This window comes from Suillus plorans (genome assembly GCF_016647745.1).
Source record: "Suillus plorans strain S12 chromosome Unknown HD556scaffold_30, whole genome shotgun sequence".
In the NCBI taxonomy this organism is placed as follows: domain Eukaryota; kingdom Fungi; phylum Basidiomycota; class Agaricomycetes; order Boletales; family Suillaceae; genus Suillus; species Suillus plorans.
The window spans coordinates 180,341-206,843 of NW_024537414.1; the positions used below are offsets into that span (position 1 = coordinate 180,341).

General features: G+C 48.2%; 10 protein-coding genes across 10 annotated transcripts; 9 read left to right on the plus strand and 1 right to left on the minus strand.

Annotated features, from left to right (window-relative positions):
* Positions 1-420: 420 nt before the first annotated feature.
* HD556DRAFT_1479048 (uncharacterized protein) lies at positions 421-1,238 on the plus strand (the record flags this gene model as incomplete). Its single annotated transcript, XM_041308575.1, has 2 exons — positions 421-451; positions 511-1,238. 2 exons carry the CDS (start codon positions 421-423, stop codon positions 1,152-1,154), a joined length of 675 nt encoding a protein of 224 aa, XP_041159880.1. The 3' UTR covers positions 1,155-1,238.
* On the minus strand, positions 1,142-4,821 carry HD556DRAFT_1374164 (26S proteasome regulatory complex non-ATPase subcomplex Rpn1 subunit). The gene is made up of 13 exons (XM_041303035.1): positions 4,622-4,821; positions 4,511-4,567; positions 4,296-4,460; positions 3,807-4,249; positions 3,598-3,756; positions 3,313-3,551; positions 3,115-3,264; positions 2,957-3,063; positions 2,533-2,911; positions 2,134-2,477; positions 1,685-2,075; positions 1,514-1,632; positions 1,142-1,454 (listed from the first exon to the last, which is right to left on the minus strand). The coding sequence occupies exons 1-13, from the start codon at positions 4,742-4,744 to the stop codon at positions 1,254-1,256; spliced, it is 2,877 nt and encodes a 958-aa protein (XP_041159881.1). The 5' UTR covers positions 4,745-4,821; the 3' UTR covers positions 1,142-1,253.
* Positions 4,822-4,917: 96 nt separating this feature from the next.
* HD556DRAFT_1374166 (uncharacterized protein) lies at positions 4,918-5,620 on the plus strand. Its single transcript, XM_041303036.1, has one exon. The coding sequence runs from the start codon at positions 4,988-4,990 to the stop codon at positions 5,318-5,320; it is 333 nt and encodes a 110-aa protein (XP_041159882.1). The 5' UTR covers positions 4,918-4,987; the 3' UTR covers positions 5,321-5,620.
* A 1,150-nt stretch (positions 5,621-6,770) lies between these two features.
* HD556DRAFT_1443568 (uncharacterized protein) lies at positions 6,771-7,249 on the plus strand (the record flags this gene model as incomplete). The annotated part of the gene is made up of 3 exons (XM_041306633.1): positions 6,771-6,934; positions 6,985-7,030; positions 7,085-7,249. 3 exons carry the CDS (start codon positions 6,771-6,773, stop codon positions 7,247-7,249), a joined length of 375 nt encoding a protein of 124 aa, XP_041159883.1.
* Positions 7,250-8,014: 765 nt separating this feature from the next.
* On the plus strand, positions 8,015-9,111 carry HD556DRAFT_1237750 (uncharacterized protein; the record flags this gene model as incomplete). Its single annotated transcript, XM_041297927.1, has 4 exons — positions 8,015-8,143; positions 8,203-8,594; positions 8,648-8,771; positions 8,824-9,111. The coding sequence occupies 4 exons, from the start codon at positions 8,015-8,017 to the stop codon at positions 9,109-9,111; spliced, it is 933 nt and encodes a 310-aa protein (XP_041159884.1).
* Positions 9,112-13,624: 4,513 nt separating this feature from the next.
* On the plus strand, positions 13,625-16,508 carry HD556DRAFT_1237824 (S-adenosyl-L-methionine-dependent methyltransferase; the record flags this gene model as incomplete). Its single annotated transcript, XM_041297931.1, has 14 exons — positions 13,625-13,752; positions 13,803-13,907; positions 13,965-14,070; positions 14,120-14,191; positions 14,247-14,279; positions 14,326-14,681; positions 14,729-14,859; positions 14,918-15,134; positions 15,194-15,286; positions 15,336-15,626; positions 15,674-16,038; positions 16,092-16,143; positions 16,190-16,267; positions 16,325-16,508. The coding sequence occupies 14 exons, from the start codon at positions 13,625-13,627 to the stop codon at positions 16,506-16,508; spliced, it is 2,211 nt and encodes a 736-aa protein (XP_041159885.1).
* A 1,143-nt stretch (positions 16,509-17,651) lies between these two features.
* Positions 17,652-19,822, plus strand: HD556DRAFT_1536490 (uncharacterized protein; the record flags this gene model as incomplete). Its single annotated transcript, XM_041309633.1, has 5 exons — positions 17,652-18,292; positions 18,349-18,544; positions 18,692-18,814; positions 18,854-19,022; positions 19,066-19,822. The coding sequence occupies 5 exons, from the start codon at positions 17,652-17,654 to the stop codon at positions 19,587-19,589; spliced, it is 1,653 nt and encodes a 550-aa protein (XP_041159886.1). The 3' UTR covers positions 19,590-19,822.
* HD556DRAFT_507640 (uncharacterized protein) lies at positions 19,682-20,522 on the plus strand. The gene has a single exon (XM_041310806.1). It carries the CDS (start codon positions 19,774-19,776, stop codon positions 20,389-20,391), a length of 618 nt encoding a protein of 205 aa, XP_041159887.1. The 5' UTR covers positions 19,682-19,773; the 3' UTR covers positions 20,392-20,522.
* Positions 20,523-21,362: 840 nt separating this feature from the next.
* HD556DRAFT_1194027 (uncharacterized protein) lies at positions 21,363-21,789 on the plus strand (the record flags this gene model as incomplete). Its single annotated transcript, XM_041296240.1, has 2 exons — positions 21,363-21,470; positions 21,523-21,789. Coding segments are annotated over 2 exons (375 nt in total), but the record flags the coding sequence as incomplete, so codon positions are not given.
* A 623-nt stretch (positions 21,790-22,412) lies between these two features.
* HD556DRAFT_507673 (uncharacterized protein) lies at positions 22,413-23,398 on the plus strand. The gene has a single exon (XM_041310807.1). It carries the CDS (start codon positions 22,514-22,516, stop codon positions 23,312-23,314), a length of 801 nt encoding a protein of 266 aa, XP_041159889.1. The 5' UTR covers positions 22,413-22,513; the 3' UTR covers positions 23,315-23,398.
* The last annotated feature ends 3,105 nt before the right edge of the window (positions 23,399-26,503 follow it).

Sequence of the window (26,503 nt, forward strand, 5' to 3'; positions counted from 1 at the left end):
CTTGTTACAAGTGTTGAACGGTTTGCAGTTCTTTCGACCCCACCCACTAGGCTATCATCAGTGTACTTTGGGTCAGATTCGTGTCTCCTTCAGCCCGCGGTCTGCGTCTATCAATCCTGATCCGAACGCGCCTAGAATCTAAGAAGGTCTGTATCTTAAAAGCCCATATCTTATCCCTCACTTTTTCTTTTTACCGCATTGTTGCTTCGAGTTCAGACGCGGCACCTTCCAGCCCTGCTCTGGCGGTGCTGGACCTTTCCTCTCAATCTCTCAACAATCTTTCTCTATTAACCTGCTTTAACAGATTCTTTTACTAGATCCATCAAATCTGTGAATTGGGAGTCTGACTCTGTCAGCTCGTCTTCCCTTCTCTCCATCCTGACATAACGCCGACATACAAAGGCCAACACTCAAGTACTCATGTCCAACCTTCCTACCACGAAATCGGCCAGTAACTGGATCTACAATTTGCACAATTCTTTCCGTCTCCGACAAACATACCATTGGGAGGACTCGAGCCAGCGCTAGCTACTGCCACGGTCAACACTATCGGTGTCTCAGAACAGACACACACATTCCTACAGTACTTGAACGTCACAACGCGCGAGTCCAAGGTCGACGACTTCGCTCATTTTGCTCTCACCGTTTGCGGCTTCAAGGAACACGACTCACTCATACATGAAAGATACTGGATTTCTCTGTGGATCTGTGGTGAGGAGAAATCTGCAGAAGCAAATGTCTGCATGGTGGATCCAGACACAAAGATGATCCAGGTGATTGAAGAAAATAAAGCGGCGCGGAATATCCAAAGTCCTGAGCCACAGGTGATTGCAGAGGCCATCTCTGCATTCCAGCACAACAACCACATTCGACAATCCGTGGGCCTCCCAGCACTTGTCCAGATGACCTTACCCTGCATCACAATGGCGGGAACGCACCCTGCCTTCTACCTCATCCCCGTCACGAATGTGCTGAGTAACGCTGTCCTCGATGGAACATACCCGCTGTCTCGAGCAAGGGTGCGAAGATGCAGATGCGAAGTCGTTGGCGTCAACGGTGGTATGGAGAACCCGGCATATAAGACTCGTGTCCTACAATATTATGTCGCGTTCAGGGTCCTGGCCAAGAGCTACTGGGAGATGTTTTCCGTTTAATACCCCTCATGCATCATGTTTCGTGTCACCTTTGATTGTAAAACAAGTGATACCCTATCCTGTATTCCAATTTTTCACGCACAACGACATGTAATATACCTACATTTGCATCGTATCCTCCTTCTCCCACCCAGGGTTCTTCTGTAGTATAACAAAGCCCTCTAGAACATGTGCATACGGAATGAATTCTTCTGTCGCCAACTCTGCACGCTCTGTAGTCCCCAGCCGTACAGGCGTCTGGTGCGTCTGGAAGCCCGATATCGTGCGTGGTTTGCCGGCTTGGCCGACGACGTCCACAGCCTATGTAACGAATAAGGATATGCCGCATGCGACACGGAAGGGGACAACTATGAACTCACCTGACCGACACGAACTGTCACAGGCTTGCTCTCGAGGTTCTCATCGAGCGTGATGAGGAAGCGAGGGTACATGGCAGTCACCAGGAAGTAAAGCATCCAATGGTACTTGTCGAGCACGACTATATGCACTCATCAGAATACGCTTGCATGAATTAGAGCGAGAGTACTTACAGGCTTTAGCATCCGTAAACGCCATGATCGTCGCCAATAAACCCGCAACAGCCGGTCGACTCATGATGTTTCTATCCGAGAAGAAAGGATTGATCCCAATCGTGCCCTTGCCCATGTGTACGAGACCTTGCGCGATGCGGACCATGAACAAACAATCAGGCTCCTTATAGTAGTATCCCGCGAGCTGACGGAGCATCTGTGCAAGCCGTGCGTTGTTCGTGCCCGCGCCCACGAGGCCCATTGCAAAGATAGCGTTGAGTGCGACCGCGAGGTCGTGGTCGTGGCTGTATTTTGAGAGTGTGTCGAGGACGGGGAGCTGTGGATTTGAGGCGCTGATGAGGCCGAGAGCAAGGGGGACAGATTTGCGGATGATAGGATCGCCGTAGTGCATCTGATAATGATACTCGTCAGTAAGACGACTACATATCATTTCTCCCAAAAAGTTATACCAAGTGGTTGAATTGCCTCATGGACATCTCGGCACCAATATCCTCTCCCATGGCGATCATCGCAATACCGAGAACGGCGAACGATTGGAATGTATCATCGGGTTTCTTGTCCTCTTTCTTTTCATCTTTGTTCTCGTCCTTCTTTCCCTCCGCACTCTCAGCTTGCTCCTTCTCCTTGAGGGCATCAAGGTGCTCGCCACACAAGTGCAGCAATCTCTGCACCCGCAGGACGTTCCCGGTGGCAACGAAGGAGCACACCTCCACAAGAATCTGCGCCTGCCTTGAAATCGGGTGCTGAATAGCCTTCAGCGTCTCAAGCGTGGCATCTGAAGCATCCTGCAAGCCTGTGACTCCGACTCAACACGTCTTCCAACGCAAAAAAAAACTATGAAAACGTACCAACGTAAAGCAGCGCCAACCCCAACGCCATAAATCGTCCCCACTTCTCGTCCAAAGCCTTGTCATCTCTCTCCATCAGTGTCTGTAAGATCGTGCTCGTAATCTCCCCGTTTCCGCTACCTACGAACACGAATCCCAGTGCAAGCGCGCTGAGTGCAGCGATCTCCATCGACACGCTGTCGTCTGCGACTGCAGGAAGGAGGAGAGCGAGTAAGTCTTCGCGATGCGAGCCTGCGTATGCTACACCGAGCCCCATGATTGCGGCTATTTTGAGTGGGACGGATTTGTTCTCTACGTGTTCTGCTAGCAGTGCAAGGGCGGCGTCTGCTTCCGTGCGCACACCTGCATTCAGCAAGCCTGTGGCTAAAAATGCACCAGCCTAAATAATTAATAAGGATGTATCATAACACGGAGTAGATAATACCTTGATCCACTCTTCAGGGGAGTATGTATATCTGTCGATGTGGCTAAGGCCAACATCCGTATCCCAGAGGAGTCCAAGACCAAGACTGGCTGCAGCGCTCATCATGCCTAGAAAAAAGTTGTCAGTATACCAGCTTCACGAACTGGTAAGGTAGTCACCGTGGTCTTTGTTCTTGTAAACCCAGCTGCTGCCCTCTTCGGCTTCTACCATCAGTTTATCGTTACCAAAACCAGCGTTAACGAATGCATTGACAAATGTGCCTGCAAGGTTAGCACGAGCCGAGTCGACGTTGGCAGACAGCCCTGATCCTGATAATCATTCAGAAACAGACAATGAAAACAGCTTCAAAAACGCACTTGTAGTTTCCAGATGACTCTTATAGACATCTTCAAGGCTCTTCGGATCTGCAACGCCCACTTCTTTCCCGAATTCCTTGAAATGTCTGCTGAGCTGTGTGTTGCTTAGACAGTCTAGGATGTCTTCTGGGAATTCATCTTCTGCATCTGCATCTGGGTCTTCTGAAGCCGACGCTTTCAGCCATTCGATGGGAATTTGTGCACGTGCAAGAAGGAAAGCAAGCTGTTTCCTCATTATTCTGAGCAGATATGAGTGGATATCAATGCGCGTATGACACGACTCACGGGTTGCCAGAGGCGTTGAAATCTTGTCGAATAAGCGCAGCGTCATTGAGGCGGATAGCCACACCGAGAGCCTCGGGGAATTTGGAGAATTGAAGGTAGATCTTGTGTATCGTGCGCAAGAAAGTGACATCGTCAGGAGGTGGGAGGAGCATGACGCATCTATAAAAGAGATTAAAGACACGAGATTATGTACAAGAAGGCAAAAATACCGATCCATGTATGCACACACACGACCGAACGTGTTTGCATCCACGAGACTTGCTATCCTATCAACAATCTCGAGCTCCACGAATAAGTCTACGGCATCTGGCTCGGCGTTGTGCCCTAAGAAGAATGTGGCACATTCTAAGCCGAGGTTATGTAAGTCTTCGATGGTGCCAGGGACCGGAGCAGGCTTTGATTTAGGCGCGTCTGAATCAGCTTCTGCTGTGGGTAGGGGGACTGCCTCTTCACCCTCTTGACGGATGGTATACTCCTCTCCTAGTTCAGCAGCGAGATGACGAACGTATTCATGCCCCCAAGAACCCGGTTCAGATATTTTGGATGTAGGAGGGAGGAGGGATGCAGAAAGAAGGCGATAGCGGAGGGTTCCTCGTGGTTCAGTATCGGAGTAGGTCATAGCGAGAACAGAGAGAATATCGGCGAATAGACTCTACAAGATGATAAGCCAGTGTTATACAGAAAGGCTTTCCTCGCACCTTGTTTTCAGATGCGGGCCATGTCTCGAACAGCTCCTGCAGGCCGGGATAATGTGGGCGTAGAAACTTGAGTGGTTTCGGAACGGAAGTCATGGACGACGTGGATGTTCTTATGAGTGTCCGGAGCGTTTCAAGAGCAGGACGGTAGAGATCCGTGTTCAATTCCTGCTACCAATTCAATTACTTGTGCTACCTCGATCGTGAGTGGCACGCACCCTTAACCGTTCAACGAGCATCTCCAACTCAGATTTGAGCTGTGCATCTTCTTCTGACTGGGAGATATAAGTCAAGCTAATGTTGATTTCGCTAATGTGATTAACACTCACCAGTTCCTCCTCCTCGTCCTTTACACCATTCGCTTTAGTGTCTAGCTTCTTGTCCTCTTCTTTCTTCTTCTCCTTTGGATCCTGTGATGGAACTGTAATATCTGCTGCTGGTCGTTCTGCCATAGCTCGTGGATGTCTATAAGATGATAGAACTAAAACAGTTAAAGTACTTGGCAGCCAATAAGTCTCGACGCGCGTCGGGGACGCGTCACGCACGGTTCAGGTGTCACACATATTCTGTTTTGGGTATTGTGACATTATGTTCAATTCCATCACGCTGGCTACCCACTATAATTGGTTTGTCTAACTTCACTCTCAGTGGGCGTCTTCGGTGTCGGTCGCAGTGACAGTCGCGACGCGTCTTTCATGTGTTCATTAAAAGGCCTCAGATCTCAGATATTATCGGATACTCGTCGGCGATTCTTACTTCGGCGAGTCTCGTTTTCTAAGGATCAATATCGTCCCTTCACGCCTTGGGCTTCGTATACTCTTTTGCCTAACGATATTTCCGCGGTTGTGACCTTCGCGTTCGGCTGTGGAGATCTCGTTCCATCCATGTCGCAGGCTTGCTATGCAGGACCAGTGGCGAGGCATGGAAATGGAAATATCGGGGTGTACGTAGGATTTTGCGGAGGGGGCTTAGTATCACATACGCGTTGGCAAGGGGTCCCAAAAATTGTGGTATACGAAGATGAGTAAATCAGATACCTAACAATAGTCGTTTATTAAAGCAAATAGCATGCATGTACAGTGTACACGAAGTGTTCTGTGACGTCGAAGAGACAATATAGTTTAAAAATAGAATGCTGAATGGTTTACAATGGACATGTCATGTGCACCCGTAAATTCTGACCCCCCTCATGTGGTATGCAGAGATATGTTCACTGAACCATGCTGCGTCATTCCCGATTTGAAGCGGGAACGACACAGATCCGAGTCGAGAAGTTCGATTGATCAATTAAAGATCATGCTGTTTTGATGTGCCAGTATGTATAATCCGTAAAGTTTCGAATCCACATGCTTGACTTCCGCCTATACTAACAGCATTTAGCAACCTGTAGGAATTTAATGCGCCCGACTCGGTTGGCACTCTCACTGACGCTGTTGCATATCAATCAAACTGAAACGCTCGATTACTACTCACGCAATGTAGTCTTACGCAGTAGAGTGGAAACAGGACAGGTGGGTTGAACTACCATTCCAGACCCATTTGTGTCCTCTGATGAGCATACGAGGGATGAGAATATGGAGGACAGTCGCTATCATATAGGATTCCTCAGACGTACTACTCAATTACTTTTCCAGGTATGGAATTGAAACCCATGAGTGAGTGAGATGGGGTTGTGACACTTGTCCTTGGATAAGCATCGCGCCGGTGCCAGCGGTCCAAGAGGAACGTCTCGAGATTCGGTGGTACCAATTTTTTTTTCGTTTGGTAATCCTCTTGCATGAATATCTTGGCGTGCGCTTTTATTGCTGTCTTAATTCTGGTGCATTTCCCTGATCTGCCTAACACCTGCAGATTTGGTTTTGGGGCTGCTGGCCCTACTTTTTTTCCCTGGGAGTTCGCGACATCATCGTCATTGTTCACCTGGTGTAAGTCGACAATTCACAAAATCTCGATCTGCAGCGATTGACCTTCAGCTAGATGTTGTTTATTGCCAGGATTCTTGCGGGTTCTTCTATTCTTCTCTGCACGTTTCTGGGGACTTTATGATGCACTTGTGCCGTTTTCGATCCAAAGCTTGGCATGCGAACTATGATACAAGCAAGGTTCTCATGGGGGTAAGTTATTTTTCCAACTGCCGGTATCATTCCCTGACGGATATCGGTGCCATCGTACCGGCTGTCTTCAATATTTTTCTCCTTGGAAGGCTTCCTCATTTTGAACTGTATCATTGGTGAACAAACGCTTGCAAGCCTGTCTTCTCGTCTTGATGAGACCCTTGGTATCGTATCCCTTGTAGTATGCCTGAATTCTTCCCGCTGCATCGAAAATGACAGATTTCGAAGTCGCTTTCTGTGGATACCGCGTTATTCATTGGTGGGACCACTTTAACACCAATAATCCAGAATTCTGACTGAATGTCGACCCATAGGTACGAAAGTGTCGCCTGGATCCCGAATGTGATTGCATTTATCGCCATGAATGGCTACAGGTTATCCGCAACTACGCGAAAACCTATCAGCTCCCGCCCCTCCGGCAACACCTGCTAACATCATCTCTTTTGCATCGTTTCCTGCATCTAGCATTATTGGCTGGTGTCTCATAATCCCTGACTATGGCGTATACCATAGCCCTGATGCTTCATCGTGAGCTGTCCCTGGGCATTACCAGGGCTCTCTTGACATTCCCATACTAGTGCTCAAAATTTTGTTTACACGTGTCTTGGGTTCTTCATATCTAATGTAAGCCATCTATGTCAGTGTCAGTTACATCTTGACCTTTTTCTTTCGAAAAAGGTGACTGTTCAGGCTCTGGATGCCGCATTTGCAGCAGCAGCTCCAAGCGTGCCTGCTTGGAATGCAGGATTTGATAACAGCTCTTCCGTCGGTGGCTTATTACACAGCGTCTTGTTACCTACAGGTGCATTCGGAAAAAATACCGACTGCTTTGGTCGCTCTTAGCATATCCGGTGCCTGTGCACCATCGATATACGTTCAGCAACAGTTTGGCTATTACTATGTGGTTTGCTGCGGTGCCGAGATGGGTATATATCCTCGCATCAAAGGGAATGTGAGTGTCATCAAGTGGATGCAAACCTCAGCGATGTTCACGATTTTGATTCAAGCCTCATACCAGTGGTCATTGTTGGTGCCAAAAGGTTTTATGCTACCTTCGTGGACATCCTTGCACAAGTTCCAAATATCGGTATTATTGTCAGCACTAACATGCTGATCTTTCAGACATCATTGGATATTGGTCATCAGTATTCTCTGCGATAATACTCGCAGAGCATATGTTATTCCGACGAGCCTCATATTCCGAGGTCCAATACCTCATCGCGACTTGGGCTTCGTATGCTCTCAGTAGTAAGTCAAGTATAATAATTCCTAATTGGGCAACCCCCAGTTGCCGGGCCAGGTGACCGGTTCATTAGCAAACTTTATTCAAGACGGAATGTTCGCTATTGAATCGGCCTGCTATTATCCTATTTCATTCTACACTACTTCGTTAATATTGCTCAACATTTAACCATCGGTGTTGTCGCGACAAACGGCTCGCAATTGTTCCACAATGGCATTGTTTGACATTTTACGATATTCTGCGTTCACTTGCCATGTGATTGTCCTCAAACCCAGCCCTGTAGCCAGCTGGCATGTCCCACCAAGCGCTCAAATGGTAGGACAGATAAAATCCTAGCCACCAATGGAGAACCTGACCTCAAAAACATGGCTACACCCACAGTTTCAGGCTTCGTTGACGCTGTGATCATCCGTCCCGTCGTCGTGGCTATAAACAGTCTTGTGCTCGCATCCCTCATGTCCTACGTGATCGCTGAACGGCTTGACTGGAGGCCGGTAAGCTCTTTGTTTGTGTATTCCAGTCCTTACGGTCTTCTGATTGAATAGCACAAAAGATCACCGTATGCGTTACATGTGACATTCTTGCTGTTGGCATTGACCACTTTAAGGACCAAAAAATTGTCATTAGCGCATGCGGCGCAGCTGTTGAACAACGCTTCGCTTCCCTGTTCTTTCTTGCCCGCATGTTTCTGGTCCTGAATGCATCGCTGCTTGTAATCGCTTGTCAAGGTTCACCAAAAATGACTATCGTCACCGCAATTTTTACTACCCCCGCTTTCCTGTGGGCGACGCCGCTCAACCCTCGGCGAATTGGTGCGGTCATCCAGAGATTCATACCTGCAAAGCATGGTCAAGAAGTGGGGTATAGTTCATCGATACCTGGTACTCCATTCGTCATCAAACGAGTTCCTGGCATGAAGGCTATATTCAACGGCATCATCCGAGGGTATGTGATATTGCATCCTGACGGTTCATGGGTTTTAATTTGAAGAACTTTAGTTGTGGGATATTTTTCGTTGTTCACTCGGCACTGCAGGCATCGTGGAAGTCAGATTTCAACGCGCTCCCATGGACGATCATTGAGATTGTCATTTGGTCAACGGTCAATCGCATTATTCATTCTGTAAGGCAGTGTTCTACATGTAATAGAACTCCTAACTCACGAACTCCGAAAGGTCATGACAGATGTGCGTGACTTTGATGAGGACGAGAAGGCTGGAGTCCCCACCATACCCGTCCTTCTTGGATCCCCTCTCAAAACTCGGATTTTATTAACTGTCAGTCAAGCAGCCCTTCTGATGGCCTCTCTCGGCAACCCATACATTTTAGGGAGTTCCTGCTTCATGATTGCTCTTGTTTGGATCCTAGGGAAAGATTCCCCGAAAGTTTCCTTCTTCCTGAGCATTCACTCGCAGTCAATATTCATTGCTATGTACGCTGTCATAAAATGTTGGTCTCTCTAGACTACTGTTACTGTTACATTGCGAAGGAAGAGAGGCTCGTCGAGACTGGAAACGGTAAAGGGCCTCAAACTTGGATCAAAAGACTAGATTAGCTAGCTATGGATCATACTTAGGAACAGGACCAGGTAGGATAATAGTCAGGAAAGTGTACGTGGAACCGTAAATAACAACTCAAGGAGTGATTGCGTATGTATAAGAAAAGAATGATATTGAGTATATCCTAATTTGTTTTACATCTTAGAGTTACGCCTCTAGACTTGGAATCAATGTATCAGGGGCCCACACCTCAGATTTCAAACTTTTTATACCTTGGCTTCAAGGCACGCCGTGTGTTTATTTGTCCTTTCCGGCAGTCTCCGGCCCTGTTACAAAATCGGAATTCCAATTTTCGTTCTTTCACTTCTCTCTCTTCCCCTTTCCTCTCTACAAATCTCCAGCACTGCAGCTCGTGTCCATGACCGGTCATTGAGTCGAAAGCATGAGGGACCGGCAAGCAAGCTCTCCTACCGGCTTCCTCTACGAATATCTTGCAACGAGGCTGCGAACCAGACAGGCAAATGTCTCACAGTCTCTGTTTCACTCATCGCCCAAGACCACACCATAGCTATCCAGCGCCGAACCGATATTTTTCAATGCTCGACTCAATTTCGATGCTTTTACCACTTGTTTCGCCGTTGATCATCGCTCTGAACCTGGTGCATTAGAATCAAATGATACAATCGATATCAGGGGTATGGTGATGTCTTTGCATACGAGGATCATTTGTCTCCATTCATTGACATGGTCTATCGGTGCATTTGTGCGTTCGCGTGCCGCATTGCTATATTCCCGTCAATTCTTATACAGGGTCGAGTGCCTATTTTTGTACATGAGGATTACCTCGACAATACGTCGGGTGTGGTCTCTTGGTGCATTCGTGCGGTCGTTCGTACACATGCGGCATTACCCCCCTCGACCCGCCGACCCAAAACTATTTGAGAAACCCATGACATTGGCCAGATCATTGCATACCACACAAACTTGCATAACCACGCAACCATATCGTTGATATTCGAACCGCATGTGATCACCAGGGTCAAGTGGCTTTGTCTTTGTATACGAGAACCATTCGCCTTGATACGTCAGGCGTGGTTTATCGGTGCATCGTGCGTTCGCGTGCGGCATCGCCCTCTTCCCGAATCCAAATGCATTTTAAACAGGGTCAAGTGGCTTTGTCTTTGTACACGAGAATCGTTCACCTCGATACGTCGGGCGCGGTTTATCGGTGCATTTGTGCGTTTGCCTGTGCACGTGCGGCATCGTCCTCCTTGACCCGCAAACCCCAAAGTACATGATAAACTCATACCATTGACGCATACCGCACAAGCTTATATGACCCAGTCATATGGTGACCAAACCAATGCCCGCGCACAAAAGCCACGCAGTCATCCATTGACCAGTGTATAGCTCCACAGACTCATTATGCAAGCCCATCATAGTCCGTTGCCTATCCGCGTGGACGAGACCAAACATGATGCATGATGCGTTGCTCATATAGCAAGTTGTGGACCAAGCATACGATGATGACCTTGAAGGAACCTATCGATGCTCCTGTGCTTCACACGGCGCGACTCAGTACACCTGGGCTTTCGAGCCGTCATCCGATATCGGACTTGTGACTTATGATTCACAGACTATTGTCATCGAAAGCTCTTTTATGATGTCAAGCTCTTGCTATACGCCGTTAGCTTCGACTCGAATCTCGTTTCACGATTGTTTCAGGCGTATGTAGGGTCTATGTGTATCCATGCAGGGAGGTGGGGAGCCCGTTGGGAGCATATCCAGTCAAACCCAGTTGCCAGTAACGCAATTCGTCAAAATGCATCCGGAAATTGTTGATGTTATGTAACCCACACATTTCCTGGGGAGTCCTTCATGCTTTGCATGGTCGTAAGTTATACCTCTGTTCTAATTCCAATGCTCATTGTACGATTTGCAGTGGCTTTGCCGCCTTTGATTTTTTGGCAGCTCTTTCCGCCAGAGCGAAGCAGATTCCATGGCTTTATGGGTCTGTCGTCTTCAACTGGAGCCCTTGGGCCTGTTGATGATTCTCGCACAATCTTTTGCCCCCCATCCCTTCTTTGTGAAGGGTCTTCATCTGGAATACGGTTTCGCGCCGTTTAGATAGAAGAAAGTGTCGTATTTCTTGACACTTTGTATTCATTCACGTATGATAATGTAATATTCTTCCGGTGGTGTGGCCCTCCTTTCGTCTGCCTTGTGCCTATGCTATGTTTTGGAGTCCTAAGCTGTGCATGTGAGTCTGAATGTACTTGCGACACTCTTAGCATTGTAGGTACTTTAATGCAGTCGTTTCTGAGCGAACCAAACCCCAGGTGGGTATTAGTTACCCGCTATTAGCAGAGCCTGGTCGTAATCAGCTGCGCAATGTACCAGAACAGCCAAAATGTTTTTATACATGCCTTTTACATAGCTATAGCTAGTATCATCCTCCAAATCGCACCTGAACAGACATCAGATGCATCGCTCGATTCTGTCGCAGAGCAGCAGTGGTGGGACGTGATGAGATGTGCATGGAATTACCCTCCCCATGACTTTCACAACACACGCAATATAGACCTCCTTCCTGTCCTTGTGGATGGCACCAAGAAGTATATCGCTTCGAAATCTGATCTAAAGCAGCTCATCGGAAGATTGGATCGTTTTCTCAAATATCTGGAGCGGGACATGCGATGGCAGAGGCGGCTATAGGAGTTGCGTCTGGACACAGGGCCGGGGATACAAAGCTTAGAGCAAGGAGAGGGGATTGCCGTTGTTGTGAAGGAGTTAAGGTTTGCAGCCGGTAACATGATAGAGAGCTTTGGTCAACAATTATTAGTGGCTGGCGCAAGACGTGTTAGGAAGCAATGTGGCAGTGCATGTGCGGAAGCGAGAAGATTGAGACCTGAACGGAAACGATATTGAATCATCAGCTGGTCGTCTCTGACTTAGTATATGCATGTCAGGCGTGAGGAACAACGGGCATGAGATGCAAATATTTTGGACCAACATGTAAATGTCGAGGGGAGGTTGTTTGTTCCACAGGGTCAAAACTAGACAGTCACTAGCGAGGTTCTGTGCTTGCTCCAGTCACATCCGTTATTGACATGCACGGAAAGACAAAGACGGGGCGACAAATGCAGACTTATTACCATTCGTATCACAATCGCCCGAAGTTCTTTGGCAGAAATGTAAGTAATAGCACCGAAACCAATGAAGTTGTCCACCTAAAGCGAATCAGTATTGACCTCGCCCGCGACAACTATCGTCTCCTTCCTCATGCTCCACGACATTCTGCCCTTCGAGATGATCGGTTCTTGATAGGCCGTCAGCGTTTCCCTAGCATAGGGTTCGCGGTCTCAACCTTCATTTTCTGGGAAGTCCGGGCGATTGATGGGGCTTTGCGGCTTGAAGGTTCTTCGGCAGCCGGCCGCTGCAGAGCGATGCGAGAGAATTGTTGAGTCTAGAACTGCGGCGAGGACTTCAGTAATGTGATCGAGTAGTATGAGTAATACGTACCTCGGTAGCCAATATCTCGAGGACGTCAAATGAAATCCAGTGCAATGAATGTGTCTGGGATGATTTATGACAATTTATTGATGTTGCTAGGGTGCGCCGAATAAGAATCATACACGGACGCAAATGTCAGGTTCTGTGAACGCAATACTCATCAGTTACGCCACAGAAAAAGGCTTGAAGATGATGGGACACATACAGCACTCGAGAGCGGTCGATATCATTTACGTAGCGTCGAGACTGAACAAAATTGGATGGGGCTGCCGGGCACTTCAGCAGGCGCGTTAGGGTGACATCGGGGACGGATAGGTTCTGAATGGCCGTCACTGTGAGCTGCCTACGTCTGTCTTGATGTAGGGCTGTACGATGGGGAGGCCTGGAGTTGTAGTACGTGTAATAACTATTATGTCCTTATACAGCCTCTGAGGAGCGAAGAAGCTTGTCGTTTGTTGAGTCGATCACCAATGTCAAGTCGTCAAACGTGTTACGAAGACGAAAACTGCTAGAGCTTGACTTAGACAGCCGATGTCTTAGTAACGCGTATGAATTGATGATGCAGTGTCAAGTAATATGAAGTCAAACAAAATGTGGTTGACCGTTGCGCTGCTGGAATTTCAAGATGGCGATGAAAGTAAACGAAACCCTAACCTTAGAGTTGATTTTCCTTATCTTCACATTGTTCACAACTTGCAACGATCAAAATAAGGTTTACAGTATATCCTGGAGGATCTTGCTGCATTTTTACTGCAAGGACAGCTAGTTCTCTAAATATTGTCGACCTAAATCCAAAGGGGTCATGACTCGGTCAAAGGTCTGTGGTCTGTGATTAAGAAGTTCTGTCTCAAACCATACTCATGGATGAATTCCACTACACTCCATTTCTTAGAAACGACAGCGAGGAGGCCGAGCGGGAAAATCGCGCGACGATGACGATCGCGGTATGCTAGAAAAGAGCGATATGAAAAATGAGCGTTTCAGCTCGTATTACAAGGCTCAGCACATCATCCCTGAGGAGGAATGGGATCAGTTCATGGAGGCATTGAGACGTCCCTTACCTACCACCTTCCGCATCGCCGGAAGTCGAGAGTACGTGCCTTTCTGTTCTTCCATACCAACTCCAATGACGGAGGTGTTAGGATTGCTCATGCTCTCAATGACGCTATCAAAAAAACTTATGTCCCGTTGTTGAGCGATGTTGTTTTTGAGGGTGATGTTGTACCGCCTCCATCTCGGATTCCTTGGTGCGCCATATTCCCTATGTATATACAATGTGCGAGACTGATGTTTTGCTTAACCAGGTATCCAGAAGACCTAGCCTGGCAATTCAATGTGTCCAAGAAAGTTCTGAGGAAGCAACAAGCGTTCAAAAAATTTCACTCTTTCCTTGTACATGAGACCGAAGTCGTACGTGATTTTTCACCTCGAGTTACGCGGTCTATGATGCATGTAACAGGGCAATATATCAAGACAAGAGGCAGTCAGCATGCTTCCACCGTTGTTCCTCGATGTCCAGCCGCACCATAAGGTAAGTATACCGGGCTGCTTCCGTAATGTTCAAAGTACAAACCGTAGCTCGGCAGGTCGTTGACATGTGTGCCGCCCCTGGTTCAAAGGTAACCCATTTCTTGTGCCATTGCGTTCGTCTTTGATAGACCTTAGACAGCGCAACTATTGGAAGCTCTGCATGCGCAAGACACTGCAACAGCAACTTCTATTCCTCCGGGACTCTTAATAGCGAACGACAGCGACAGCAAGCGGGCGCATCTTCTCATTCACCAATCTGCTCGTCTTCCCAGTCCGGCTTTCATGGTCACGAATTTGGACGCGTCAATCTTCCCTGTCCTAAGACTTCCCGTGACAACTGCGGATCCTCGCCGTGGATTCAAAAAGTCTTCAAATCAGCTCCTGTTCGATCGCATTTTATGTGATGTACCTTGCAGTGGTGACGGCACGCTACGAAAGAATATTGGGATATGGAAGCGGTGGCAGCCTATGGATGGGAATGGCCTACACAGGTCTGCTCAGTACATCCGCTCATCTTTCATCCGCTCATTTCCAACAGCCTCCAAACCCGCATCCTGCAGCGGGCCATGCGCATGCTGGAGCCTGACGGTCGCATTGTTTATTCGACTTGCTCACTTAATCCCGTCGAAAACGAAGCAGTTATAGCAGCTGCTTTAAACTCTAATCATGGTAGGTGATTTCAGGCCGTTACGGATCGATCATTGCAGTATGTTGACGCATAATATAGATTTCCAGTTAGTCGATGTTTCCGCGCAGTTGCCGGAGCTGGTCAGACGACCGGGCATCAGTTCGTGGGCACCCACCGTCAATCGCACAATAAATACAACTTTCAAAACATGGGATGCCTACAACGAAACTCTGACGGAGGAACAGCGAGCAGACAGTAAGATGTCGGAGACCCACTGGCCGCCTATTAACGCGGATTCCCTGCAGCTACACCACTGGTAAGTTGCATCTCGTGGCGGTTGTATCACAACGTCCTCTGACTACGAGGTTTCACAAGCATGCGAATATATCCCCATCTTCAGGATACGGGTGGATTCTTCGTTGCTGTACTCGAAAGAAAGTCACGAAGTAGTCATGCGAGTGCTGCAGTGTAGGTTCAAGCGTCATCTTTTCCCGAATTATTTCTTACGCTTGTCCAGAAAAAGAGTCGCAGAGGAAGTTGAGATCACTGTCCCGGAAGCCAAAAAGGTTAAACTTGACCTCGACAATCTGCCAGAACCCCAACCTAGTGCTTCATTTCCGCCTACACCAATGTCTGAGGACGATAGTTCACGCCTGTTGGTGTTGGACACTGTGCAGGCAGATGTGCAGGCTGTCACCGACACAAAGAAAACTACATTCAAGGGTAAACCCAAGCTCTCGGATCCCTCCTTCAAGGAAATGCCCTATACCTTCCTCGAACCCAATGATCCAACCTTGATGTCCTGCATGTGCGTATTTCTGTATCATATTCAGACTCCAATTCACACTATCACAGAGATCAGCTTAATCTTATGGCCAGCTTCCCGTCGTCGAACGTCCTTGTCCGCAATCCGGAAGGTGATGCGGTACGATCTTTCTACCTTACAAACGACCTTGTGAAAGCCGTCGTTCTGAACAACGACTACACTCGCATGCGCCTGATGACGAGCGGGACGAAGGTTATCACCAAGCAAGAGGCAGGACGGGGACTTGAGGCGCAGTTCCGTGTTCTTGGGGAAGGTTTACCTGTCGTTCTTCCGTATATCGACCCGAGCGTGATATTGGACGCCGAGTTTGCGACTCTGAAGACTCTTTTGATAACGTACTATCCGCTCTGCGCATCGTTTTCGGACCCGTTCCGATCTGTCATTGAAAACAGAAGTATGGCTCTTGCAATAATCATTTGATCATACTTCGCTTACATCGAGTCGTAGGTCCTGGAAGTCATATTGTCCGATTCTCAGCTGGTCAATCAAACGACTCAACGTAGGTGTATTACACACTGGTACATGCATCTAGCTGACGTTAACAGGCTGTCACACGACCTCCTTCTACCTCTGTGGAAGTCCAATGTATCCGTAACTCTCATGATCGACAAGAAGGCAAAAAGGTTCGTTCGACATATAACACATCCCGTTTCCCTGGGTAACCCATAGACCGTTCTTAGTGCGCTCAGTTTACGACTTTTCGGTGAAGATATAACAACTGCTGCGCGTGATGGCGGAAAGAAGGTTTCTCAAACATCACAACTGCCACAAAATTCAGGCGATGTGGTTCCGGATGAAGGCGCCGATAACGAGGATGAAGAGGCAATCCTCGAAGACGAAGGTGACAATGAAGCAGAGCAGTAATACTAAAGCGGGTTGGTTTTGTACGTTCGCTTCCTCGGCATCATCGGGACTGCTCTTGTATTTGAACTCGTGATCATCGTGACCCTTCGCAAGCCGTGTTGTAGATGCTGTCGCATTCTCACTTGTAATGGCTGTGTTGCGATTTCAATGTTCACTGCAAGTGGTGCCCTGCACGGTTTGCACTTCAAAACAGAGCGTAAGCAAAGCTATTATTGGTTGTTCACGATAGCTTCTCGATGAGCACACTGAGGACACAATCAGCACATACCCCCAAAGGTTGTCGTGTCGGACGCGCCCATCCCCTCTTTGCTGCCCCAACCCTGGTACGTGAGAACCACATAACATGCGCGCGGGTGGACACCACTCCATTATATGTTGTGGATGTAATTTGCTCGTCCGCGTGTCACTTACATCAGTAGCGTAGTCAGCCAATCAAACATCGTTTATCGTCTATCGCTTACTAGGTCACTTGGTTTGGCTTATCTTCACAACTTACGAACTTACATCAAGATGGAACATTCTTCAGCGTCAAGAAAGACGTGCTCGTGATGGTTGTGGACGCTCAACCAGCTGGTGCTTATCTATGTGCGCTCAGACTCTTCCTCTCCACTGGCTTCTATATAGCTCTCACTTATTCATGTCAAAACTTGAAGTATCAAGCACTGAGGGCGCCGAGTACCAGCCTGAGTATGACCATACCGACGAGCAGCCTGCCCCAGGACAGCCGGCGCACCCTCTCTCCTAGGCCAGCCAGGGTGGTCCTCAATGGGGATTAGGGGTGATAAGCAACGAACATAGGAAGGGTTCCCAACAAGTTCCCAACGTTCGGCATTCGACTTTGGCTCGGATTACCGCAGCAGGCGCTTGCCACTTCACATAGCCCTACGGCTTATATGGTGACACCACTACTCGAACGTGTCGAATTTCAAATTTAGGCGATAACCATAGTTCACTTGGCTTGGCTTATCTTCACAACTTACGAATTGGCACCAAGATGGCAACACCCTCAGCGTCAAGAAAGACATGTTCGTGATGGATTCAGGCGCTCGACCAACCCGCTGTGTATCACCACTACTTATATCTGTGCGCTCAGACTCTTCCCAATCCCACTGCCTTGTATTTGGATTCAAATATCACTTACTCATGTCAAAATTGGCATCGAGTACTGACGGCGCTGAGGACCAGCGCGTCCGTGCCGACGAGCAGCCTGCCCAAAAACAGACCCTAGGACCCCTGTATCTTGATGTTTCAGATGCGCTGCATCAGCTGTCTGATATTGATATTTTTATGAGTTGCGTCGACATTCAAGATCGCATCGTACCATCATTGGAGGAGAAGGCCTCGGCATGTACAATGGCTCCAACTCATTTATACTATGCACGTGTTCTTCAGGCATATCCTAACCGTGGCGATTTCATTGGCAGGAGAGGAGGAGACATCAACGTGTTTCTTGAGATTGCCCAGGGGGGCGCGCATACAGCCGACCGCACGGTGCTTGACACGACTATAAATCTTTGTGTTCCAAATAGTCGTCCGTGCGCTCCTTATTTGCCAGAGGCTTTCCCTAACACCGTTCCCGAGCAGCTGTCACATCTTCTTCCTTATCACGTTGTCACTGGGCGAGTGAATACAGACATAGAAGACCTCACGATAACGGTGATATCAAAACTGCTATCCTCTCCATCCTCTCCGTCGACTCAAATCATAGCCAATTGCACACTTCTTGCTTGTGTCATGGGCGGGGTTCAGGTTGACAAGAAAGACATAGCTCGGATTGATAAAAGGTGCTATCGACTCATCTAATAGTTTTTCTACCATGATTAACAAAGAGATCGTGCAGTTCTGCTCTGCCTCGACTCGGGGAGTCACTTTTGGCGCAGTTCCAAAAGGCTCTCTGGGCATGGGATGGAGGCGAGCTCGACGAAGATAGCACGGGAGTTGTACGCCAGGCATGGAACCTCCTCGACGTCATTTGTCGCGTCCTCGAGCTTGCTGGATATTACAATCCTTCATGCTACACCATGCGGAACCTAGACGTGTGCAGGAATATGTATTAACGAGCGATGTCATCCAAACATAATGATGCCTCAGTTTCGTTGGCAGCGCTGCGGAAGGCACTGCACTTCACATTCGCTGCTGCTAACATATCTCGTGACCCTGCTGAATTGTGGTATGCCAGCCAGTCTTTGCAGAGCGGTTCCTGCACACCAGAAGACACCGACTGGCTGGTGGACTATCTTGACTACATCTGTTCCGACGACCACGAAGTGGCATACGACATCCTTTTACTCCTGGGTAGCATGGGAGTGAGCTGCAGCCCTGCCAAACAACATATGTTCGTCTAGAGCCTCATCGCCTGCATGGACAGTAACATGCCTCCCCCTTTACGCCATGCTGCTCTTCGCGCTACTCACAGTGCCCGAGAAGAGATTGCCTCGATTGATGCCATTGATGATGCGAGGCTATGGGACATGGTTTCGACCAAGCTCTCCCCCGCTATTCTGTTGGTGCTTTGTCCACACCCGCCCGTGTACAATGCCCACCAATGATGATCCAGACTACTTTTTCGACTATGACCGCGACTTGTGCTATCTGGAATTAGTCCCTGACCTCGCGAGGAATTCCGACTGGCACCCCCATTTGTCTGGAGATCGCCATGTCGATCGATGCATTAGCATGATTTCAGAGTACTGCGATCGCGAATCACCCACGGGGCATGCCTTATACATTGCTGGTATCCTCCTTCGAATCGCAGCTGAACAGACGTTAGTTACATCGCTCGAATCTGTTACAGAGCAGCAGTGGTGGGACGTGATGAGATGCGCGTGGTATTATGTTCCCTATGCCATTCGCAGAACACGCGATTTCGAGCTCCTTGCCCTTGTGGATGGCACAAAGAAGTATATGCAGGTTACTTCGAAATCTGGTCTCAAGAATCTCATCAGAGATGTGGATCATGTTCTGAACATGGGACTGGAGATGGGACCGGAGATGCAAGGTTTAGAGCAGGCAGAGGGGACCACTATTGCTGTGATGGAATGGAGGACTACAGCCAGTAGCATGCTGGAGGGCTTTGATTAGTTGCCTAATTATGATGGTGCTTGCATAGTGTTGGAGTCCTGGAATCGAAGCAAGTCATGGGACAGTGTATGTGGGAAGTATCAAGACCTCAATAAAATCGATATGGAATGCATCAGTCGTCTGACCCTGACTTCAGTGGTAGACACATGTCATGCGTGCATTGATGAATCAGTTGCGCTGCTAGATGGCAAGCATGGTGCTCAATCAAATGATAACCCTAGAGTTGGTTTTCCTGATCGCAACGATCAAAATAAGATTTACAAAGGATTTCTACTCGGATCCAAGGATAGCTAGCGCTAGTTCTCCGTTATCGACTCAAGTCATGACTCGGTCAAAGGTCTTTACAAAAGACTTTATGGACAAAGGAAAATCATCTCTAACATGGCAGTGGACACGTCCTAGACTCCTAGTAATGCATGTAGCTCGACAGCCATGCATACGGCCTGCTCGACGTGATCGAGATTCGAGAACAAATCAAGGAACCTCAACCTTGCTCAACCCTAAGTCAGAGCTCGGTTTGGCTTATCATAACACTTACGAACTTGAACCTAAATGGCAACGTTCGCGAACAGCCTTGCTGAGCGCTGAGCGTCAACAAAGACTTGGACGTATTCGTGATGGTTTTAGGCGCTCAACTGCGCTCAACAACCTTGTGCTTATCTCTGTACGCTCAGACTCTTCTTCATTCCACTGGCTTTTATCTCTCACTTATTCGTGTAAAAAGCATCCGAGGAGCACTGGCAGTGTCGAGGACCAGCACGTCCATACCGACGAGCAGCCTACCCCAGAACAGGGAACCTAGGCTGGCCAGGGGCCAGGGCAGTCATCCTGGGGTGATATGCAACGAATAATAATAGGATGGCTTCCCAACGTTCGGCATTCGACCTTGGCACGCCGATTGCCGCAGCAGGCTTTGTCACTGTACATAGCTGGCCCTACGGCTTGTAATGTGACACTGGTACCTACTCGACCACAAATCGAGAACGTGTCGAATTTCAAATCTAAGCGAAAAGGATAGTCCCTTGGCTTGGCTTATATTCACGACTTGGGAACTTACACCAAGATGGCGACATTCGCGGACACCTTCAGCGTCAAGAATGACATGTTCGTGATGGTTTCAGGCGCTCAACCAGCTTGCTGTGTACCACCACTGCTTATATATGTGCACTCAGACTCTTCCCGATTCTACTGTTGTATTTTGTATCTAAATATCCATAGCTCTCACTTACTCATGTCGAACTCAGCATCGCGCACTGACGGCGCTGAGAACCAGGGCGTCCATGCCGACGAGCAGCTTGCCCCAGAACAGACCCTAGGACTCCCAGAGGATTCAGAGTAAGTGACTGATTCCTGAGATCTGTCGCTGATATAACAGCAAGATAGGGAGAAGGAAAACGATGGACTCTCAGCGGTGAATCCACCATCAGGAATGTAAATAATTCTGCTCTGATGCCTCTGTGTAACTCCTCACGAGAACTGCAGCTCAAACACTGGGCCTTCCCAGTCATCAGAACATCACGAACAGGAAAGTGCTTCCAAAGTCTCAAAGGACGGCGATTTAGCTTCGTAAGTCCCTATCGATGGCAATTTTAAATGAAGCCAATAACTTGTTTCAGCTGGGCGGAAAAGGACCAGCCGACTCTAGGAGAATTGTGAGCGACAAATTAGGCAAGTGATCGCAGCTAACGACACCCTACATGCAGAGCACATGTCATGGAGAGAGTATTGGATGTTCTCCAGAACTCGACGATTGCGTCGATGAGTACTAGTGGCCAGGACAATCGGTATCGTTTCTGGGGACTTTATGGACAAGTCGCAGGGGAACACGACCAGAAGTTTCTCGACCGACACACCGACGACATGGAGAGTATCTTGCTCTTTGTAAGTTTCGCCTGCTTATCTTTGATCCGTTGTGAGACTGATGTTTGATCAGTCTGGTCTTTTCTCCACTGTTAGCTCGGCTTTCATTGTCGCGATGGAGTCCGATCTCAGTCCCGACCCCAGCGACACCACGAATGCCCTTCTCGCGCAACTCGTGCAGATTGGACTTGGCAACCTCACTGCTGCGGGCTCCACGCCCGTAGACCCAGCATCTACGTGGTCGCCGGCTGCGTCGATTGTGAGGATCCAAATGGTCGCATATGCAAGCTTGTCCATGAGCTTGCTAGCAGCATTCGGGGCTGTCCTAGGCAAGCAATGGCTCGGGTATTACAAGTTCTCCAGATATGGTCGCGGCTCGCTGGAGAGCCGAGGAAAGCGCAGACAAGAGATGTTTGACGGCCTCATCACATGGTATTTCGATGCTGTCGTACAGTCCTTTCCCGTCTTGCTTCAGATCTCCCTCCTTCTCTTTGAGATTGCCCTCTGTGCCCACATGTGGTATCAGCGGCCCAGCATCGCTTGGGTGATCATTGCCATCACGGTCTCTGGATTTCTGTTCTATTTTCTGACAGTGATAGCACGTTTGATATCTCCTTCTTGTCCATTCCAAACGCCGATGTCGACGATCTTATGTATGTTGGGCATTGACAGTAAGATCATTTCGTGAATTCTCGTGGTCGTCCCCCGTCTGAATCAACACTGCAGGGGTTCTACGCCCAGTGTTCAAACGAGTCTTCGCTTATCTCCAGCAGCTTAAGACATCAGCGCATGGTGAGCCATATTTTCTTACGTGTTCTTCTATTTTGACCGTTGTTGATCAGGCGTATTGCTAGGGATATCTGGTACCCTCAGATCAAGTTGGACCCGATTTTATGCAGCGCTTGCAGGTGACCTTCTTATATTCTCTTACACAGGATGCCCATTGCTCATCTCACTCCCCAGGCCCTGTGTGCGCTGCTGGCGCATTCGCACGATGGCCTCTTCAGCTATTATCCGCCGTACTTCGCAAAGGGTTGCGTTATTTGGCTCCGCGCCCTTCGACAATGGTTGGGGACTCAGAGGCACAACCGCTCGACCAGGATCTGGATGTTTTGGTGGAGGAGAAATCTATCCTTACCCTCGACCTCCGGGACATATCCACCAAAGATCTCGAAGCACCTAGTATCAAGTGGCTGCTTGAGACATCCACTGATCCTGAAGTAGTTCTCGCTACTGCCAAACTTGTTCCGCAGGTCGAATGGCCCCTGGATCTTGATGTTTCAGACATGCTGCATCAGCTGTCTGATATTTTTACGAGCTGCGTCGATGTTCAAGGGAACATCGTACCATCGTTGGAGGAGAAGGCCTCAGCATGTACAACGGCTCTAACTCATCTATACTATGGACGTGTTCTTCAGGCACATCCTCGCTGTGACAATTTTATTGTCGGTGAGAGAGGAGACGCTGACGTGTTTTGGGAGATTTTCCGTGGAGGCATCTGTACAACAGACCGCACGGTTCTTCACACGACTATAAATCTTTGTAGTCCAAATAGCTTGCCATATGCTCCGCTTGTGTCAGAGGCTTGCCCTGACTCCGTCCTTGAGCGGCTGTCGCATCTTCTTCCTTATCACTTTGTTACTGGACGAGCGAATACACACATAGAAGACCTCGCGATAACGGTGATATCAAATTTGCTATCCTCTCCATCCCCTCCGTCGACCCAGATCATAGCCAATTGCACTCTTCTTGCCTGCGTCATGGTCAGGACTCAGGTTGACAAGAAAGACATAATTCGGATTGATAAAAGGTGCCATCGACTCATTTGGTGGTTTTTCTCGATGATTAACAAAGAGATCATGTAGTTCTTTTTTGCCTAAACTCAGTGGCCTCCTTTTGGCTCATTTCCAAAAGGCTCTCTGGGCATGGGATGGAGATGAGCTCGACGATGATAGACGTCGGGCACGGAAACTCCTTGACGTCATCTGTCGCATCCTCGAGCTTGCTGGATATCACGATCCTTCGTACCACATCATGCGGAACCTGAAAGTATGCAGGAAGATTTATTCACGAACGAGGTCATCCGAACAAAACGATGCCTCTGTTTTGTTAGTAGCTCTGCGAAACGTACTGCACTTCACGTTCGCTGCTGCTAACATATCTCGTGATTCTGCTGAGTTATGGTATGCCAGCCCGTTTTCGCCAGGCGATTCCCACCCAGCAGAAGACTTCGACTGGATGGTGGACTACCTCAACGACATCTATTCCGACGACCACGAAGCGGCATACGACGTCCTTTTGCTATTAGGTAGCATAAGAGGGAGCTACAACCCTGCTAAACATCATATGTTCATCGAAAATCTCATCGCCTGCATGGACAGTAACATGCCTTTCCATTTACGCCATGCTGCTCTTCGCGCTGCTCACAGTGCCCGAGAAGAAATTGCCTCTATCGATGCCATTGATGATGCGAGGCTACGAGAGATAGCTTTGATCAATCTCTCCCCCGCTATTATGTCCGTGGTTTGTCTGCACCCAAGTCTAATGCTCGCCAATGATGATTCCGACCGCTTTTTCGATTATAACCGCGACTTGTGCTATCTGGAAATAATCTTTGCCCTCGCGAGGAATCCCATCTGGCACCCTCATTTGTCGGAGGATCGCCATATCGATCGATGCATTAGCATGATTCCAAAGTACTGCAATTCCGAATACTACAGCCAGCATGCCTTTTGCATAGCTGGTATCCTCCTTCGAATCGCACCTGAACAGACATCGGATACATCGCTTGACTCTGTTACAGAACAACAGTGGTGGGACGTGATGAGATGCGCGTGGTATTATCTCCCCTATATCATTCACGAAACACGCGATTCCGAGCTCCTTGTCTTTGTGGAACGCACAAAGAAGTATATGCAGATCGCTTCGAAATCTAGTCTCGAGATTCAGAATCTCATCGGAAAAGTGGATGATGTTCTCGAAAGTATGGAGCCGGAGAGACCACCGGACGAGGGACTGAATATGCAGGGTTTAGAGCAGGCAGAGGGGTTCACAATTGCTGTGAAGGATTTGAGGACTGTAGCCACCAACATGCTGGAAGGCGTTGTTCAACCATTAGTCCCCTAGTTATGACGCATATTTTAGGATCTTGGAATCGGAAAAAGTCGCGGGACAGTGTATGAGTAAAAAGTGTCAAGACCTCAACGGAATCCACGAAATCAAACACTGTCACTGGCGAGGTTCTGCGCTCTTCCTTGCCAGTCGCATCCTTTCATCGATATGCACGGTAAGACAAAGACGGGCCAATATATGCTGACTTTATTGAAAATCATTCGTCTCCGTATCACAATCGCCCTTCTTTGGCAGAGGTGTAAGGAATAGAGCTGAAATCGATGAATTTATCTTTTCTGGGAGGTCCGGGCGATGGATGGGGTTTCTACATCTGAGACGTAGATGGTACTATCAAAGGACATCATGAACTTGCCTTCACGGAGCGCTGCTGGCTGTTCAGAGCTACGACTCGGATGCGTAGTAAGCCTAATCAGCACATACCGGGCCCCCAAAGGTTGTCATGTCAGGAACACACTCTCGTCCTCTCCTTGCTACCGCAACTTGGAACCAGCTGACATATAAGAACCCCGTAAAGTGCACGCGGGCGGACGCCGCTCCAAGGTCAATATAGGATTAGATGTTGTGGATGTCACGGTAACTGAATTTTCATACGCGTACCACTGTGGTCTCACTTACATAAACAACTGCCCTTCATAGACGAAGGACTCATCATATCATCACCAAAACTGTCCAACGTATATATAACTATATATACACCTGTAACCACTGTAACATGCTGTGACGACTGTGACGAGTATCTATAACTGAGCATAGAATACATACCGATATGACATATCGATTTTTGTCATATGGTCAGAGGCATGTTCCAGACCGCGTCATACATCAGGAAAAAACATGTTGACTATATAGAACTATATAGTCAGGGTAGTGCGTGTAGTTCCATAGTCAAGTCCCTTCTATGTAGTCAGCGCTGTACTACATAGTATCACGTAGCAGCTATGAAGTACTACTGTAGTTAGTGCTGCCGTGGTCCGGTCCAGAACCACGGTTCGAACCGGACTTTTGGTCCGGTTCTCTGTGGTTCGGTCCGTGGTTCTCTCACCAGCCAGAACCGGACCGAAAATCGGTTCTCGGTTCTAGGTCATCCCGGAACGGTTCCGTTCTGGTTTGGGACACCCGAACCGTTCCGAACCGTCGACTTCGCCATCATTTACTTCGACGTCGTCGTCATCTGATCGATCGATCTTTGGGATTTGCACTACCTTCGACTTCGACCAGGATTTGTATTATCAGGCTGCCTTTAGCCTTTTTCAAGGTGAGTACTAACTAATTCGTCTCTGAAGCATCTAATCAACTGACATATGTTTAGCTACATCTCCCTAGGCCGCTACATCAGGAAACCGGCGAGAAGAAGGTTTTTATAGGTATAAATGACAGATTCAGATCACATGTCTGCCTGAAGATAACACGATAAATAATCATAGCATAATAGTATCAAAGGATAAAAAGGTGGAAGAGGAAAATAATCCTGATGAAGATATATATGTCTCGCAATTGTGACATACAATAGATAAACTGTTGCAGGAAGTCCAGCAGCTCTCCATAATAGTGGTCATCCTTTGCCTAAGATGGACTTCATGATGGCTTCTTACAATGCCAATGAGGTAGCAATCATAAGTCACAAAATACATGTGATGATGATGCCAAATGGTCATCAGTTATAATTGCGATATGCCTAGGGTAGCATATTGCCAAACAACACAAGTGTGATCCTGGATGGATAGAGCTACAAAAGGCTATAAATTGTTTATCGCAGTGAACACAAGTGGTCACTGCTACGTTCTTAAGCTTGACCTACCGCTTGCATCATTTGGTGGTCTGCTACCGTGACAGTGTCTTCAATGATATGGCTTGCACTTTAGTACAAGGTCTATAGAGATGATTCTACTACAATCAGGATAACATATCACTATCCCGCTGTG

Bases quoted from the DNA above. Each gene is read 5' to 3' on its own strand.
- HD556DRAFT_1374164 (XM_041303035.1), bottom strand. From the start codon at position 4,744: ATGGCAGAACGACCAGCAGCAGATATTACAGTTCCATCACAGGATCCA. The intron at 4,461-4,510 runs GTGCGTGCCACT...AATTGGTAGCAG, and splicing joins TGCTCGTTGAACGGTTAAGG to GAATTGAACACGGATCTCTA. The intron at 3,552-3,597 runs GTGAGTCGTGTC...ATATCTGCTCAG, and splicing joins TTCAACGCCTCTGGCAACCC to AATAATGAGGAAACAGCTTG.
- HD556DRAFT_1374166 (XM_041303036.1), top strand. From the start codon at position 4,988: ATGTGTTCATTAAAAGGCCTCAGATCTCAGATATTATCGGATACTCGT.
- HD556DRAFT_507640 (XM_041310806.1), top strand. From the start codon at position 19,774: ATGGCAAGCATGGTGCTCAATCAAATGATAACCCTAGAGTTGGTTTTC.
- HD556DRAFT_507673 (XM_041310807.1), top strand. From the start codon at position 22,514: ATGGTTGGGGACTCAGAGGCACAACCGCTCGACCAGGATCTGGATGTT.